At 46.4% G+C, this 13,952-nt stretch overlaps 1 protein-coding gene across 2 annotated transcripts; it reads right to left on the bottom strand.

The window, feature by feature from the left end:
- Positions 1 to 2,411: 2,411 nt before the first annotated feature.
- On the bottom strand, positions 2,412 to 12,310 carry PABPN1 (poly(A) binding protein nuclear 1). Of its 2 annotated transcripts, none has more exons than XM_081168101.1 (7): positions 12,151 to 12,310; positions 8,957 to 9,071; positions 5,950 to 6,017; positions 5,756 to 5,862; positions 5,569 to 5,656; positions 4,418 to 4,572; positions 2,412 to 3,763 (listed from the first exon to the last, which is right to left on the bottom strand). In XM_081168101.1, the coding sequence occupies exons 2-7, from the start codon at positions 9,036 to 9,038 to the stop codon at positions 3,724 to 3,726; spliced, it is 540 nt and encodes a 179-aa protein (XP_081024227.1). In that variant the 5' UTR covers positions 9,039 to 9,071; positions 12,151 to 12,310; the 3' UTR covers positions 2,412 to 3,723. The 2 variants fall into 2 exon arrangements, with proteins under 2 accessions (XP_081024227.1, XP_081024226.1); XM_081168100.1 differs by lacking the exon at positions 12,151 to 12,310 and adding an exon at positions 11,319 to 11,759.
- Positions 12,311 to 13,952: the final 1,642 nt, after the last annotated feature.

The following is a 13,952-nucleotide window of genomic DNA, read 5'->3' as shown; positions in this document are numbered from 1 at the left end:
CGGGGGACATTTCCCGTCTGTCTCCCAACAGGCTTCATACAGGGCAATCAAAGCAGTTTCTGTGCCAAAACCCTGATTGGAATGGATGTAGAAAATCAGTTTTTTTTCTAAGAGCTCCGGATCTGGTCCACCACTACCTGGTCTAGAACCCTTCCCAAAGGGAGATTGGCAATTGGCCAGTAGTTACTTAACATTTCCCTGATATATAATGAGATGAAAAAGATGTTGAAATGCATATTCTTAAAAAAACCAGAAGCATTTTTAAATGCTTATTTTAAATTGTTCTTATATGCAACAACAGTGGCAAGAGTACTGTTAGCCCAGAAATGGAAGCAAGAAAAAATTCTGACAAAAGAAGAATGGCAGACGAAATTAATGGACTACGCAGAATTGGGCAAAATGACAGGAAGGATTCGAAACCTGCGGGACCAGAGATTTACAGAAGATTGGAAGAAGTATATGAAGTATTTGAAAAGCAACTGTAATCAACAAATTACGCTAGTAGGACTACAAGAAGTTTTGTAAGGAGAAATATACGAAGTGTTACAAAGTAGAAAAAGATAGAGATATTGGTTATGATTTTGAAATGTAATAGGGAAAATAAGAAATGCATACTAAGAGATTAGATTGGAAAATTTTCAGACAGGACTGATAGAAGTCAAAAAAATTGAATAAGATGTAAAAGTATGTTTAATTACTGTTGAAAATGGTATGTTAAAAAACTAATAAAATTTTATACAGTGGTACCTTGGGTTAAGTACTTAATTCGTTCCGCAGGTCCATACTTAACCTGAAACTGTTCTTAACCTGAAGCACCACTTTAGCTAATGGGGCCTCCTGTTGCTGCTGAAGCCTGATTTCTGTTCTCATCCTGAAGCAAAGTTCTTAACCTGAAGCACTATTTCTGGGTTAGCGGAGTCTGTAACCTGAAGCGTATGTAACCCGAGGTACCACTATATAGTAGTTATTTCTGCCTCTCTTCTGAGGCATTCACCTCGTTGTTTGGATCAGGCAGGACAGCCACTTCTGCTCCGACTCCCTGTCCCTTGTGGCTGATAAAAACAGGGAGACAACTGGCTGGGCCAGGGAGCTGGATTAATGCCTTCTTAGGCCAGGGCCGAGAGTACACATGGCTTTCCTGACTAATCCTGATGACCTTGTCCATCGAGCCTTACAAAGCAAAACTCATCCAACGCAACAGCACTAGACTGTGTTCTGCGAAACCTTGAGATTCATCTGCTGTTAACAGCAGCCAAGGTTCCAGGGAATTACCGGTAAAGGTTCATCCTCAAAATGCTTTGCAAACAAGTCAACAGTGAGCTTCCGTCTGTTCCACCACCTTCTTCAGGCCAGACGGGACCTGGAACAACGGAGGCAGCAAAATACGCCTTCTTTTCTGCCTTCGCTGCCACCAAGGAGGCTCAACGTTTAGCCCCCCACTTGTTTTCGACCGCTTTTCCTCCACTGGCGTCCAAGCAGTCTCCCAGCTTGTTTCCTCGCCCTAAGCACCCACTTTGCAAACTCTCAGCTACTGATTCAGCCATGCAACGTCCTCCTTGCTTGCTCACTTAAGGATCACCTGCCACAGTCCCACGGGAAGAGCCAACAGCCACATCGGCGCTCTGCGGCTCTAACTAGAAAAGGGAGAGCAGCTGCCACAGCTCATTGCTGACACCGCAGCTACTCTGTGTCTCTGCGTGTGTGTGTTTTGCTTATTTTCCCAGCTGGCTGAAGGCAAGTTGATGCAGGCAGGCGATGTTTCTGTCAGCCAGAGGAGCTGCTTACTTCCTAAGGACCGGCAGAAGTCCTGGACTGTGCTCTCATTTCTAAAATCAACTTCCTGCTTTTGAGGAAAGCAGTTAAAGTGTGCACGAAATTAAATCAAATCTTCCAAAAGGAAGAGGTATGTGTCTTTATTTGTAGGAGTGGAACCCAGCAGTCCTAGCTGCAAGATCACTCAATACTCATCAGTTCTGCCCAAGGCATGACGGGAAACAGCAACAACTGGGGGAAAGGAAGACATAACATCTTACAAGGACGGGAAGAAACGCCAAAGAAAGATTAATTGCCACACACAGGAAGGAGGATATAGTTTTGAGTTCTTCACTTGCGGCTTTATAAATCATTTAATGTGCCAACACGAATAGAAGCTATTAATACTGCAGTTGTTGTAAGGGATTATTATTATGACCAGAATGCAATGGAAATTATTTCTTGAACGCAGAAATAAAGAAAATAACCAAACCATCAAATCTAGCATGCGGAGGGCCACTTTATCTAAATTATATAATCCGATATTTGAACGATTGGTATTAATAATTGTATTATAAATTGGAATCGTTACAATGAGGCTATTAGTGGATTGTAACCGAAAACTAATAAAAATTATAATAAATCACTCAACACTCATCTTTCTTCCAAAAAACATCTTTATTTTTTATTATTTTTTTTTGCCCTCATAACATTTTATTCTATTTCTCCCCCTTTCCTCTTCCCTGCCCTCCAGCCCAATCTGGCTTTCCTCCCCCTATCTCTCTCTCTTTCTCTCTCTCTTTTTTTAAAAAACCATTCTCCCACATGGAAATATGGGCCTCAATTCCTCCCCGCTCCCTCCATCCCCCCACCCCCTGCCCCCAAAAAAGGGTGTCCTCTCCCCGGCCCCTGGTCTCTACAGCTTCAGGTTTCGGTGTCATTTCTTCAGGCTAAAAAATAAAGAAACCTGTAAAGATAAAGACACTCAAACAAGGCATATAACATACCCCCAGGGGTGGTGGGAGAGGCAGCGACGCAGGGGCAAAGACAGGAAGAACAAAATGGGATGCAGCCGCAGTTATGTGTGGCTCTGAGGGAGGGGTGCCTATTTTTACAGGACCTTCCCCACCCGCCAGCTTGTTTTAGAATTAGCATTTCAGGGGCATTTCTCCATTGGGGAGTTTGGGATCAATGGGGTAAGAGAAAACCCCAAGGAAGGCTCCCCCGTCTGACGTAGACACACATACACAGACACACACCTAGAGAGGGATGCCGAGACTCGTCTGCCCAAAGTGAGAAAGAGAGTGGTGGACGTCTGGGAATTGGCAGGATCACCACCGCGGGAGGCAGGAACCCCAGGTCCCGCTCCCTGCTAATTCCTGAAGCAAAGGGGAGGGGAAGCAAACAAGATTTGGGGAGAACCAAGCACACGAGAGAGAGCGGGGAAAACAGGCATACCGGAATGGGCAAAGGCTGCAGAGGGAAAGGTTGGGAAGTTGGGAAGATGAACAAAAACTACAAAACTCTCTCTCTCTCTCTCACACACACACACACACACAAAAATAGTATCACAAAAGGTTTCGGGGTGTCGGCAAACCCTCCCCCACATTGGCCCCCTCCCCCAAATGCAGGGCAACAATTAAAAAAAAAGGCATGAGGAAGGATGGCTCGGTTATGCCCAACAATCTCTGCAGATGGAAGAGAAAAGGATGAGGAGCTGGACGGGGGATGGGGGGCGTGGTGGGGACAGGGCTCAAGTCAGCAATACCAGCAGGTGGAAATTTGACAACAGGATTTGACCCCCTGCCCCGTGTTTACATCTCCCCCCCCCAATAAGTCAGCCCTCTTTTTCTGCACAACATTAGACACTTCCACCTCCCACCAACAGTATTTTTTTTTCCGTCATGGTAACAATCTTCATTTTTTTTCTTTTTTTTTTCCTCCTTCCTAAAACAACCACTTTTTTTGTTTTTAGTAAGGGGAATACCATGAGGTCGCTCTGGCCCGGCCCCTGTGGAGAGAAGAAGGACACAGGTTAATGAAAGAGAGACGAAAGGTTTGCTAAGTAACTCAAAACCCTAAAGACCTCAGAGTTGGGACAATGCTCAGCTCCTTGAGAGTGGCTTGCTTTTGTCTGTGCAAGCCAGGTTTTGAGTTTTTAAGGTTTTTTTTTCTGGTTTGCAAAGTTTCTGTCCTGACTAAAAAATTCTAAAGCCCGTGATTGAGAACCTGACAACCTTTCAATAATAATAAACACCCCAACCCAAAACTCTGGCTTTCCAAAGTTAACAAATCTGACTGAAGAACACTCAGATTGAAATACTGTCAAGATGACATTAAAACTGACCCAACTCCAATACTTGGAATTGCTTCCTCCTTCGAAGACTCAAATCCAGCAGCATCTACAACTGGAAATGTCATTAAAATGCTGGTTCAAGTTATAAAGTTGTTTTGTCTCAGCGCTGCTGCTTAACAAGAGCAGTTGTGGTTCCCAGCCCATCACCTCTCTCACTTGGTGCACTCTACTTCCAGTCTGGGGGCATCAAGAGCCCTCCCACTCTAAGCCAATAGATCTCCCCTACTCCAGCCGCCACCCCACGGGAACCCCTGCAAGGCAGGAGCGTAGAAGCGCCTCCCCCAACCTGCCGCCACCGTCGTGCCAGACCTGTATGCGCGCCCTCGGGGTGGCCTGCTGCTAAAGCCGCTGTAGAAACGGGCCCGGGAACTGCTGTAGCCGGATCCTCTCCCTCTGTACCGGGTCCGGGGGAAACCCCGGTCTGTGGTGCTGATCCCAGGGCGGTTGGTCCGTTTGGGAATCACCTTCAAAAGGAGAAGATCCGCTTAGCCTCAAGAGCAAGGGTATCCCAGAAACCACCCTGAGCCCATCCTTTTGCAACTTTTTTTATATATAATTTTTATTATATTTTCTAAGTTACATTTCAAAATATTCATTTAGACAACCTTAAATCAGTGACTTCCCTTCTTTTTCGGTGGTTCATTTTGCATTCCATACATCCCTGCATATTCTACATGAACTCAACCATTCGGTAATCCATTATTACATCCATCAAATCTTATTTGCACTGTTGAATTCAACTTAATGCTACCAGCATTTTTAAATGAACACAGCTTTTACTCCTATATTCAGTAAACATTTCCCAGTCTTCTTTAAATGTGTATTCTTCTAGTTCTCTTATTCTATATGTTAAATCTGCAAGCTGTGTGTATACCATCAGTTTAAGTTTCCATTCTTAAACTTAAGAATGTAGTAGTACCATACATAGTTTTTTGAAACCTGCGAATTTCACTCTGAATTATCCCCAACAAAAAGGACTCTGGTTTTTTCGGAAAGATACTTTTATGTTTCAAAGGTAAATGTTTATAAGTCCCTTATGCAACTGTTTTTAAACTCTGCTTACAATTGCATTACATACTGGTCAATAGAAGATAGAATGGTTGGATCTTAAGGAGTGAATACTATAGATGCAGGACAGAAAGCCAGAAGTGCTTTTATTCTTGTATTTTTCTAATCTTTTCTCTTTCTCTCTTTTCCTTCTTCTTGCCTTTTCTCCTTTCTGCCTTTGTTCTTTTTTTAGACTAAGTAGCTGCTTATATTATAAAAAGATACTTTGTAATGGGCATGAATTTTTGTGTAGTCCTGAATTAAGTATCAGTAAATAAATAAATAAATTTAAAACCTTGAAAAGGATCAAGCAACTCAGAGCCTTCATTGCCCAGCCACTGCACTACACAAACTTCTTGCCCACAAAATGATGTTTCAGAGGCGGAAGGGGCCTGGTCGAAGAGTGTACACACCTTAATCTGTCTTCCCCTAAACAGCGACTCATCTAACGCTAAGGACGTCCTCACCGACTCCTTGTCCGAGAATTCAATGTAGGCAAACCTGGAGAGCAGAGGGAAGAGAATGGGCAGGCTTAAAAGGCAATCACTCACCGAGACGGAAAAACACACCCGGCTTCCCCATCCCGTCACACGCACTCACCCCTTGGGATGGCCAGTGTACTTATCGCAGAGGATGGTCACCCGGTTGACGGAGCCGCAACCGTGGAAGTGAGCCTCCAGCTCCTCTGCTGTCGCCCCGTAATCCACCTGAAACCGAGGATTGAAAATGGTGAGGAAACCCAAGATACATCTCTTGGCCTCCTGATTGAGCTGGGCTGCAGGGAACAGACTTACGTTGCCTACATATATGGACCTGGCATCTGCTTCCATCTTTTCTTCTAAAGACATGATGACTGGGCCAGCTGGGGAGAAAGAAACAGTGTAAGGCAGCGTTAAGACACTCGGATATATAAGATGGCCAGTAAATGGCTTCTTAAGCCAGGGTTACAGTCACCAAAATGGACGAGATGGCTCGAAAATCGTATTTTTTAATATGACCTCTTGGTTCCTGAAATTCGTTCCGATAGTGCAGATAAAATAGAACAGATAGAATTCTACAGGATGTCTTGCTAGTGTGTGAAAACAGACAAGATCCAAGGATCCCCAGGCATGCAACTCCAGATGGTGGAAACATCAGGTGCCATCTTGGCGCCCGGGCATCTTCACTTGGTCGCAAGTGGCTGATAACCAGGTACAAAATGCATCTGGCAAATTTCGAACACTGGTGTAAAGCCGGGGAAACGCTGGAGGAGGAAGAATTGCCTCTGATTCTGGGGCCTGGGGAAAAGCACATGCTGATTGGCCAGTGCTTCCTCCAGAAGTGGCTAGCCAAGTCTGCAGGAAAGCAACAAAATGAGGCAGGGAAAGGCCCAGCACCTGGGCAAAGCAATCTAGACACTGTTTTGGGCTGCGACACCGCCAGCCTCACAAACCCTCTGCATGGGATTCTCTCTCCAAGTAAGTACAACACAGCACCTTTCTTTTAGCATCTAAAAGTTGGTTTGAACAATTTTAACTAGGAACAAGGGACGCGGGTGGCACTGGGGGTTAAACCACAGAGCCTAGGACTTGCTGATCAGAAGGTCGGCGGTTTGAATCCCCGCGACGGGGTAAGCTCCTGTTGTTCGGTCCCAGCTCCTGCCAACCTAGCAGTTCGAAAGCACCCTTAAGTGCAAGTAGATAAATAGGTACCGCTCCGGCGGGAAGGTAAATGGCGTTTCTGTGCGCTGCTCTGGCTCGCCAGAAGCGGCTTAGTCATGCTGGCCACATGACCCGGAAGCTGTACGCCGGCTCTCTCGGCCAATAAAGCGAGATGAGCACCACAATCCCAGAGTCGGCCACAACTGGACCTAATGGTCAGGGGTCCCTTTACCTTAACTAGGAACAAAGGAAGCCACCTTTGTGGCAGCAATTCTCCCGGATTTCAAGCAGGGGGGCATTACCAGGTCTACCTGGGGAGGCCAGAGGTTGAACCTGAGACTTCCTAGATATAAAGCAAAATTTGGTGCCCTCCAGATTTTGCTGGGCTGCAACTCCCATCAGCACCAGCCTTTATTTGACTGATTGAAGTTTCCAGCAAAGGGGGTTGGTGGGAAAGAGGAAGAAGCCAGCTCAAAATCCTTAGTCATACAATGTTAATGCTGTAAGAGCTGAAACACCCAACTGAAACACCTCTTCATTCATCTGCAAAATGCCTCTCACCTACACAAGCACATCTTCGTTTGGGACAAGACACCTGGCAAAACAAGTCTCCAGACTTTAGGCACAGCTACATTTCTATTTTTTTAGACTTATTTAACACACTTCTATCCTGCCTTTCTAGAAAGCTATATTCAAAAGTGACTAGCTACACATCTGATACAGCAAAACAATCCAGTCTTAATCAGGTCATCTCCACAAAGCTGTTTGCTAAAGTAATGTAATTGCAGGGCCGGCACATTCACACATTCATTTGCGATGGAGAATCAGAGGTTTGGACGTGCTTTAAGCAACTTCCTTTCTCTACCACAGGTGTCCTGCATTTGTAAGAACTTGATTGTTAAGTGTGGTGGCAGCGCCTACACTTTGGAACTCCCTGCCTTTTAAGATCAAGCAGGTGTCTGCTTAAACATGTCTGTTAGACACACCTACTCAGATGCTTAGAAAGTTCAAGTAATTTTAATGTTTACGTTTTAAAGTAGGGTTGTGAATCTGTCTCGATTTTACCATTTTAACTTTTGTAAGCTTTTGTAAGTTTTTTACATTCAAATATAAATTATGAAACAAATCATTCATCCCACTTCAATGCCACAAGACTCGCACAGAATTTGGAACCCCACAGCCGATAAATGAATGGGGTGAATGCATATCATCTAAAACACACTCCCATGTCCTCTGCTGACAAGGGAAAAATGAATTCCCTGAAGTGAATTTTAAAGGCATCAAGTTAACCTTCCATTTATCCTAACTGTTAAGGAAAGTAGCTTGCTTTGTTCTGCTCTGCACTGGAATTGTTCTAGCTCTATGCTGCATTTATTTTGTTTAAAAACAAGTAGACACAATAAAGTTACATGTCTGGCTTGCTTAACCAAAATATTCTTTAGCAGCTGTTGAAAACAGTGCAGTGAAAGTGCCTCATACTGATAGGTAATTTCTTGTACTTCAGCAATGCTGCAGCTTGTAAAGTGTTTTAATTCCAGCCTCTGGTTAGCTAATGTATACCAGAGCCCAAACTGGGATTTTTACAAACCCCTGTAAAGACAATGCCAAGGAAATTAAACTTGGGGGGGGGGGGGTTAAACCAAGGCCTTTGTTGTCTTTGTGCTGTATCCTGCCTTACTATATTTTCCTATGGAAGAGGTCTACAAAAACTTTAAAAAAAACAATCCATGAATCCGATCTCCCAGAACAACTTCAACGCCCAGATGAGCCATTTAGCCTATTCTACATTAATGAAATTTCTGCAGGTAGAGGAGCTCGAGATGTGCATAAACCCTTGTACCTGAGCTAGATGGACCATGGATAAAGCATCTTCCTTTGTTCCAATGTAATTTTCCCATGTCATCCCTCTTAGGCTATTTTTTAAAAGGACATCAATTTGATCTGGCCAACACAGAATTCAAGAGCCTCAAAGTGTCAGCAACAACGTCTCGTTTGCGTACTTAAGAGACCTCTACAGATGTTTCTTATCCATTACACAATTCCTAACTTCTCCCCATCCCCCCCCCCCCGTATCTGAATACTTGCCACCTTTTGCGGGAGGTGGGGGGAGGAAGATGAGGAGCGAGCACAAATTAATTATAAGACACTTAAGGAGACTTACCGTTGCCAGGCGGGGGGCTCATATTCATTTGTTTCTCAACTTCGTTCTGCAGCTCTTTTAACTTCTCTGCTTCCTCCTCCATCTCTCGCACTCGAGCTTTAATGGCTTCCAACTCCTGAGAGTCGGAAGAACGGGCAGGGAAAAGTGGGGAGCAAATTAAGAAACATTCTTGCAGTTCTTAAGAGCTCACATCCAACTGAGACTCCCTTCTCTTCTTCCACTTCTTTAATGCCACTGATTACTAGTACTTCTCAAGGTTACTGCTGTAAGACATTCTACAGTTATCTACTCCCATCCACTTGTTTATGCCAAGACAGCTCTGCCGGCATTTGCTTCATCTGATCTCTCCCTGAAAGTGCTGTCTTTCCCACGGTTTTAGCTGTTTTCCCACTCTGCCTCTGCTCTTTCCAATCTTACTGTCGCCACCCACTACGCAGGGCCTTAGCTCTGCCCACTTAGCTCTGCCCACTTTTTTGCTTCTACAAATCAGTGTCAAAGATATAATCTGCATCCAATTGCCAAATGGCAACCCCAGACTTCATTTTTACACTATAATGAACTTCTCATCTGCCCAAGTCAGCAGGTGCAAATTAAAACTGCTTCTGCACTATCACTGAGCATCCCATATTAATAGTTTTGAATGTACCTTTCGGTACATTTTTTGCCCACCATCCCCCATTAGAGAAGAATCCCCTCCCCGAAGCCACGCTCTCTCCTTAGGAAGTAGTGAGCCAGGACCAGAGCTAGACCAGGATTTGAATCCCCCACTCACTGCATCACCTTGGGTCCACTCACTGCCTCTCAGCCTAATCCTACCTCATGGGGTTGTTGTGGGAACAATAGGATTTTTTTGGGGGGGGGGAACCACATACACCCTCTTGAGCTCCTTGGAGAAAAAGGTGGGATATAAACGCAAAATAATAATAATAATAATAATAATAATAATAATAATAATAATATCTTTATTAAGCAGCCAAGTGTGCTGTATATGCAATTTCTGAATACCGTATTTTTCGCCCTATAGGACGCACCGTCCCATAAGGTGCACCTAGTTTTTTTGGGATGAAATAAAGGGGGGGAATTATTTCCCCCCAGGCGCGGGGGAAGCCCGAGCTTCCCCCGACCCCAGAACAGGCAGCTCTCTGCAAGCCATGGGAGCCCACCGCCGGGCTCCCGCTGCTTGCGGAGAGGTGCGCGAAGCCTGGAGAGCGAGAGGGGTCGGTGCGCATCGACCCCTCTCGCTCTCCAGGCTTCAGCGAAAGCCTGCATTCGCCCCATAGGACACATACACATTTCCCCTTCATTTTTGGAGGGGGAAAGGTGCGTCCTATAGGGTGAAAAATACGGTAATCATTTCTTTGCAACTGTTCCCAGTATATTAAAAGTAAGAGACTCAATCTCACGGTTGTGGGTTCGAGCCCCACATTGCACTAAGGATTCCTGCATTGGAGCAGGTTGGACTACATCATGGGTAGGCAAACTAAGGCCCGGGGGCCAGATCCAGCCCAATCGCCTCCTAAATCCGGCCCGCAGATGGTCCGGGAATCAGCATGTTTTTACATGAGTAAACTGTGTCCTTTCACTTAAAATGCATCTCTGGGTTATTTGTGGGGCACAGGAATTCGTTCATTATTTTTTTCAAAATATAGTCCGGCCCCCCACAAGATCTGAGGGACAGTGGACCGGCCCCCTGCTGGAAAAGTTTGCTGACCCCTGGACAAGATAATAATAATAATAATAATAATAATAATTTATTATTTGTACCCCGCCCATCTGGCTGGGTTTCCCCAGCCACTCTGGGCGGCTTCCATAGAAACCAAAAATACAGTAAAATATCACAGATTAAAAACTTCCCTGAACAGGGCTGCCTTAAGATGTCTTCTTCTCTGCTTCCTTTATCACTTTGATGACCCTCGTGGTTCTTTTCAACACCGTAATTCTATTATTCCACACACACGTTACCTCCTCATCCACCACCACTCTCTTTCTCTTAAGCCAGTGCGGTGCAATGGTTAGAACTAAGGTCGAGCTATGTGATCTGGGAGACAAGGGTTCGAATTCCCACTCAGCCGCGAAGCTCACTGGGCGACCTCGGGCCAGTCAACCCCTCTCCAATCCTACCCTACCTCACAGGGTGGCTGCGAGGATCAGATGGGGGTGGGGAGAGCCACGTGCGCCACCTCGAGCTCCTCTGGGAGAGGAAGGCTGAATATAAATGCGGCAAATAAATAAGCAACGCCTCGCGACACTCCTGCGAGGTAGGCTAAGCTGAAAGAGAGACGGGTGGGGGGGGGACAAAGATCACGCGGGAGAGCAATTCGGGCCCTTCGCTCTCTCCTCCGCGCCCCCGGGGGCCACTCACCGGGTCTTCGATGGCGGAGTCTCCGGGGTCGCTCTCTCCCAGGCCGGCCTCCTCCTCCAGCTCTTCGGAGTGAGGGTGGTGGTGGGGGCCCCCCACTCCCGCCTGGCCGGCCCTGGAGGGCGCGTGGGAGGAAGAGGAGGAGGAGGAAAGGGCGCCCCGCGGGCCGGAGCCTCGGATCCCGCCGCCGCCGCCCGCGGCCCCTCCGCCCGTCGCGGCCTCGAGGAGCAGCCCCTCCTCCTCCTCCTCCTCCAACTCGCGGAGCCCCCCGCCCTGCTCCCCCCCGGGTCCGCTCCCCCCCAGCCCGTTCCCGTACTGGGAGGAAGGCGGTCCCCCAACCAGCCCCCCGCCGGGCTCCCCTTCGCCCCCCAAGGCCGCCGCGGCCCCTCGCCCGCCGCCGACGCTGCTCGGGCCCCGCACGGACGCCATAGACCCCGCCGCAGCCGCCTGCCGCACTAGCCGCCCGCCGACGCGCTCTGATTGGCTGACCGCCCGTCGACGCGCTCATTGGCTCGCCCAGAGGCCAGGCGCCCTCCTGCCATTGGTCGGCGGGGCAGCCCGCCGTCTCGCGAACGCAGGCTCTGCAGGCATTGGCTCGGGAACGCCGCCGCTCGAAAGGTTTCGATCGGCGATTGGATCGGAGCTGGGAAAGGGTTGGTGGGGTTTCCCACCGACTTTTGCAATGTGGATTAGCGATTGGTCCGGGAGCGTCTTGCGCCCGCCTTAGCCGCGTTTCTGTATGATTGGGTGGCTTCGCGAAGTTTCCCGCCCGCCTGCCCGATTTGCCCCCGTCGCGAAGTTGAATTGGAGAGCAGGCACGCCAATCAAAACGTACAGGGAAATGATTTATCAGAGCGCTGAAGGACCAAATCGGAGTGTTCTCATTGGGGCAGGCAAATTATCATAGTCCGCCTTCTCCGCGGCTAACGCTATGCTTCCATCAATCGGACCGTAGTACATTATTGGTTAGCAACAGAGAAATAACGATTGCTTTTTCATTTTCGACCCGCCTCACGTGATTATTGGGTGAGATGCCTGTCAATTACATACATGCGTATTTTCATTGGGTCTGAAACCATTGGATGGAGTTGTGCCAATCATATCTAGAGTAGCTCTCTTATTGGCCAAGGAGAGATTCCTCAAGTTCTACTGTAAGTGGTAGAACGCCGCTTTGGTCCGGGCCCTTTTCTCTATCGCGTTTGAAGCTGCAGTTTCTGATTGGCTAATAGCGCCAACGTCTCTGTAGCTACTGGAAAAGCCGTTTAACGGCCTTCCGTGCTTCCTACAAGCCTTCCCAGGGGGGACCTGCGTTATATACAATGTTATCGATAGTAGCAGTAATATGAAAACATACAAGCAAATGTAGGATAAAACAGTTTTAAATAAATAAAAATTCATTTCACTATCAAAAACTCCAGAAGTAGAATATACAATAAGACCATTAAATTAGAAGCCAGGGAAAACTTTCTTCAAAACTTGGAACTAATGAAGCCTGTTGTATTTCTCTCAGAAAGGAATTGCAGGAGACAGGAGCCACCACTGAAAAGGCCCTGTTTCCCATGGCTGCTGCAGTCAGACTGTTATTTCCTTCAAAATACCCATTTTACATCCTTAAATGACTTCCATTCTTCTCTTTCCACAGCTCATTTTACATATCATAAATCCCTGCATATTTTACAAAAACTATACCATTCAGTATTCCATTATTGAATCCATCAAAACTTATTTACACTGTTGAATTTATCTTAATGCTGTCAGCGTTTTCAGATCTTTATATTTGCTGTTTGATGCCACAAGATGTTGGGGTGGCGCTTGACTAAGGCAGATTTAAAGGGAGGTTAGACAAATTGAACGAGGTGTAGAGGCCTATCAGTAGCTTTTTGGTCATGACAGCTGAAGGCAAAACTCCATTATCAGGGTGAGCAGGCTACAACCACCCTTTTCTGCCTCTCTGCTAGCAAACCATCTTGTCTGGATTATTTTTCTGATGGGCTCTTTCAAATTTTGGGTCAATCAGATATTTAAATTCTAAGCAGACTGCTAGTGTTACTTGCAGCAAAACGAGGCAGGCAGGAGAGCTTTTCTGCTTTGCGGGCAGAAAGTCGTGTCTGGCTGAAAGGATTCCAGGTGAAGGGAAAGACTCTCTGCCTTAAACTCTAGAGACTTGCTGTCTCTCACTTTTGGACTGTATAGGCCAATGGTCTATATATAAGGCGGCTTCCTATCTTTAGAGGATTGCTGAGCTGGCAACACTTTGCAGAATTACTTGGGAGTGTATTGCATCAAAATGAGATTTTAAAATTAAAGTGGGATTTTCTTCTGAGTAAACATGCATAGGGATGTTTCCAAATTTACAAGTACAGGGAAATCTCTTATTTATAAGCAAGAGACATTAAGTTCATCTGCTGAATAACAAGCGTCTCTCTTGTCTGCTGTCTACTTGCCAGTCTGTTCAACCACCAGAAGAAGCTCAGAATTCTAGTCCATCTGAAAATAAGGAGACAGATTATTATTGTTATTTGTTGAAGTTGTTAGTCGCTTTATCTTGCCCAGAGCAACGCACAGTGACTTACAACCAGCCAACTGGATAAAAAACACCACATAGATGCATGCAGCTCAAGGATGTTGTGGCAAATG

Source organism: Podarcis bocagei (assembly GCF_964188305.1).
Source record: "Podarcis bocagei genome assembly, chromosome: 13".
In the NCBI taxonomy this organism is placed as follows: domain Eukaryota; kingdom Metazoa; phylum Chordata; class Lepidosauria; order Squamata; family Lacertidae; genus Podarcis; species Podarcis bocagei.
The sequence above is the reverse complement of the archived record's forward strand: the minus strand, read 5'-3'. Positions and strand labels throughout refer to the sequence as shown.

What these genes read in the sequence shown, in the direction of transcription:
- PABPN1 (XM_081168100.1), bottom strand. Translation starts at nt 11,744, where the DNA reads ATGGCGTCCGTGCGGGGCCCGAGCAGCGTCGGCGGCGGGCGAGGGGCC. An exon ending in ACTCCGCCATCGAAGACCCG is followed by an intron (nt 9,072 to 11,318) that starts GTGAGTGGCCCC and finishes TCCGACTCTCAG; the next exon opens with GAGTTGGAAGCCATTAAAGC. An exon ending in GAGCCCCCCGCCTGGCAACG is followed by an intron (nt 6,018 to 8,956) that starts GTAAGTCTCCTT and finishes CTTTCTCCCCAG; the next exon opens with CTGGCCCAGTCATCATGTCT.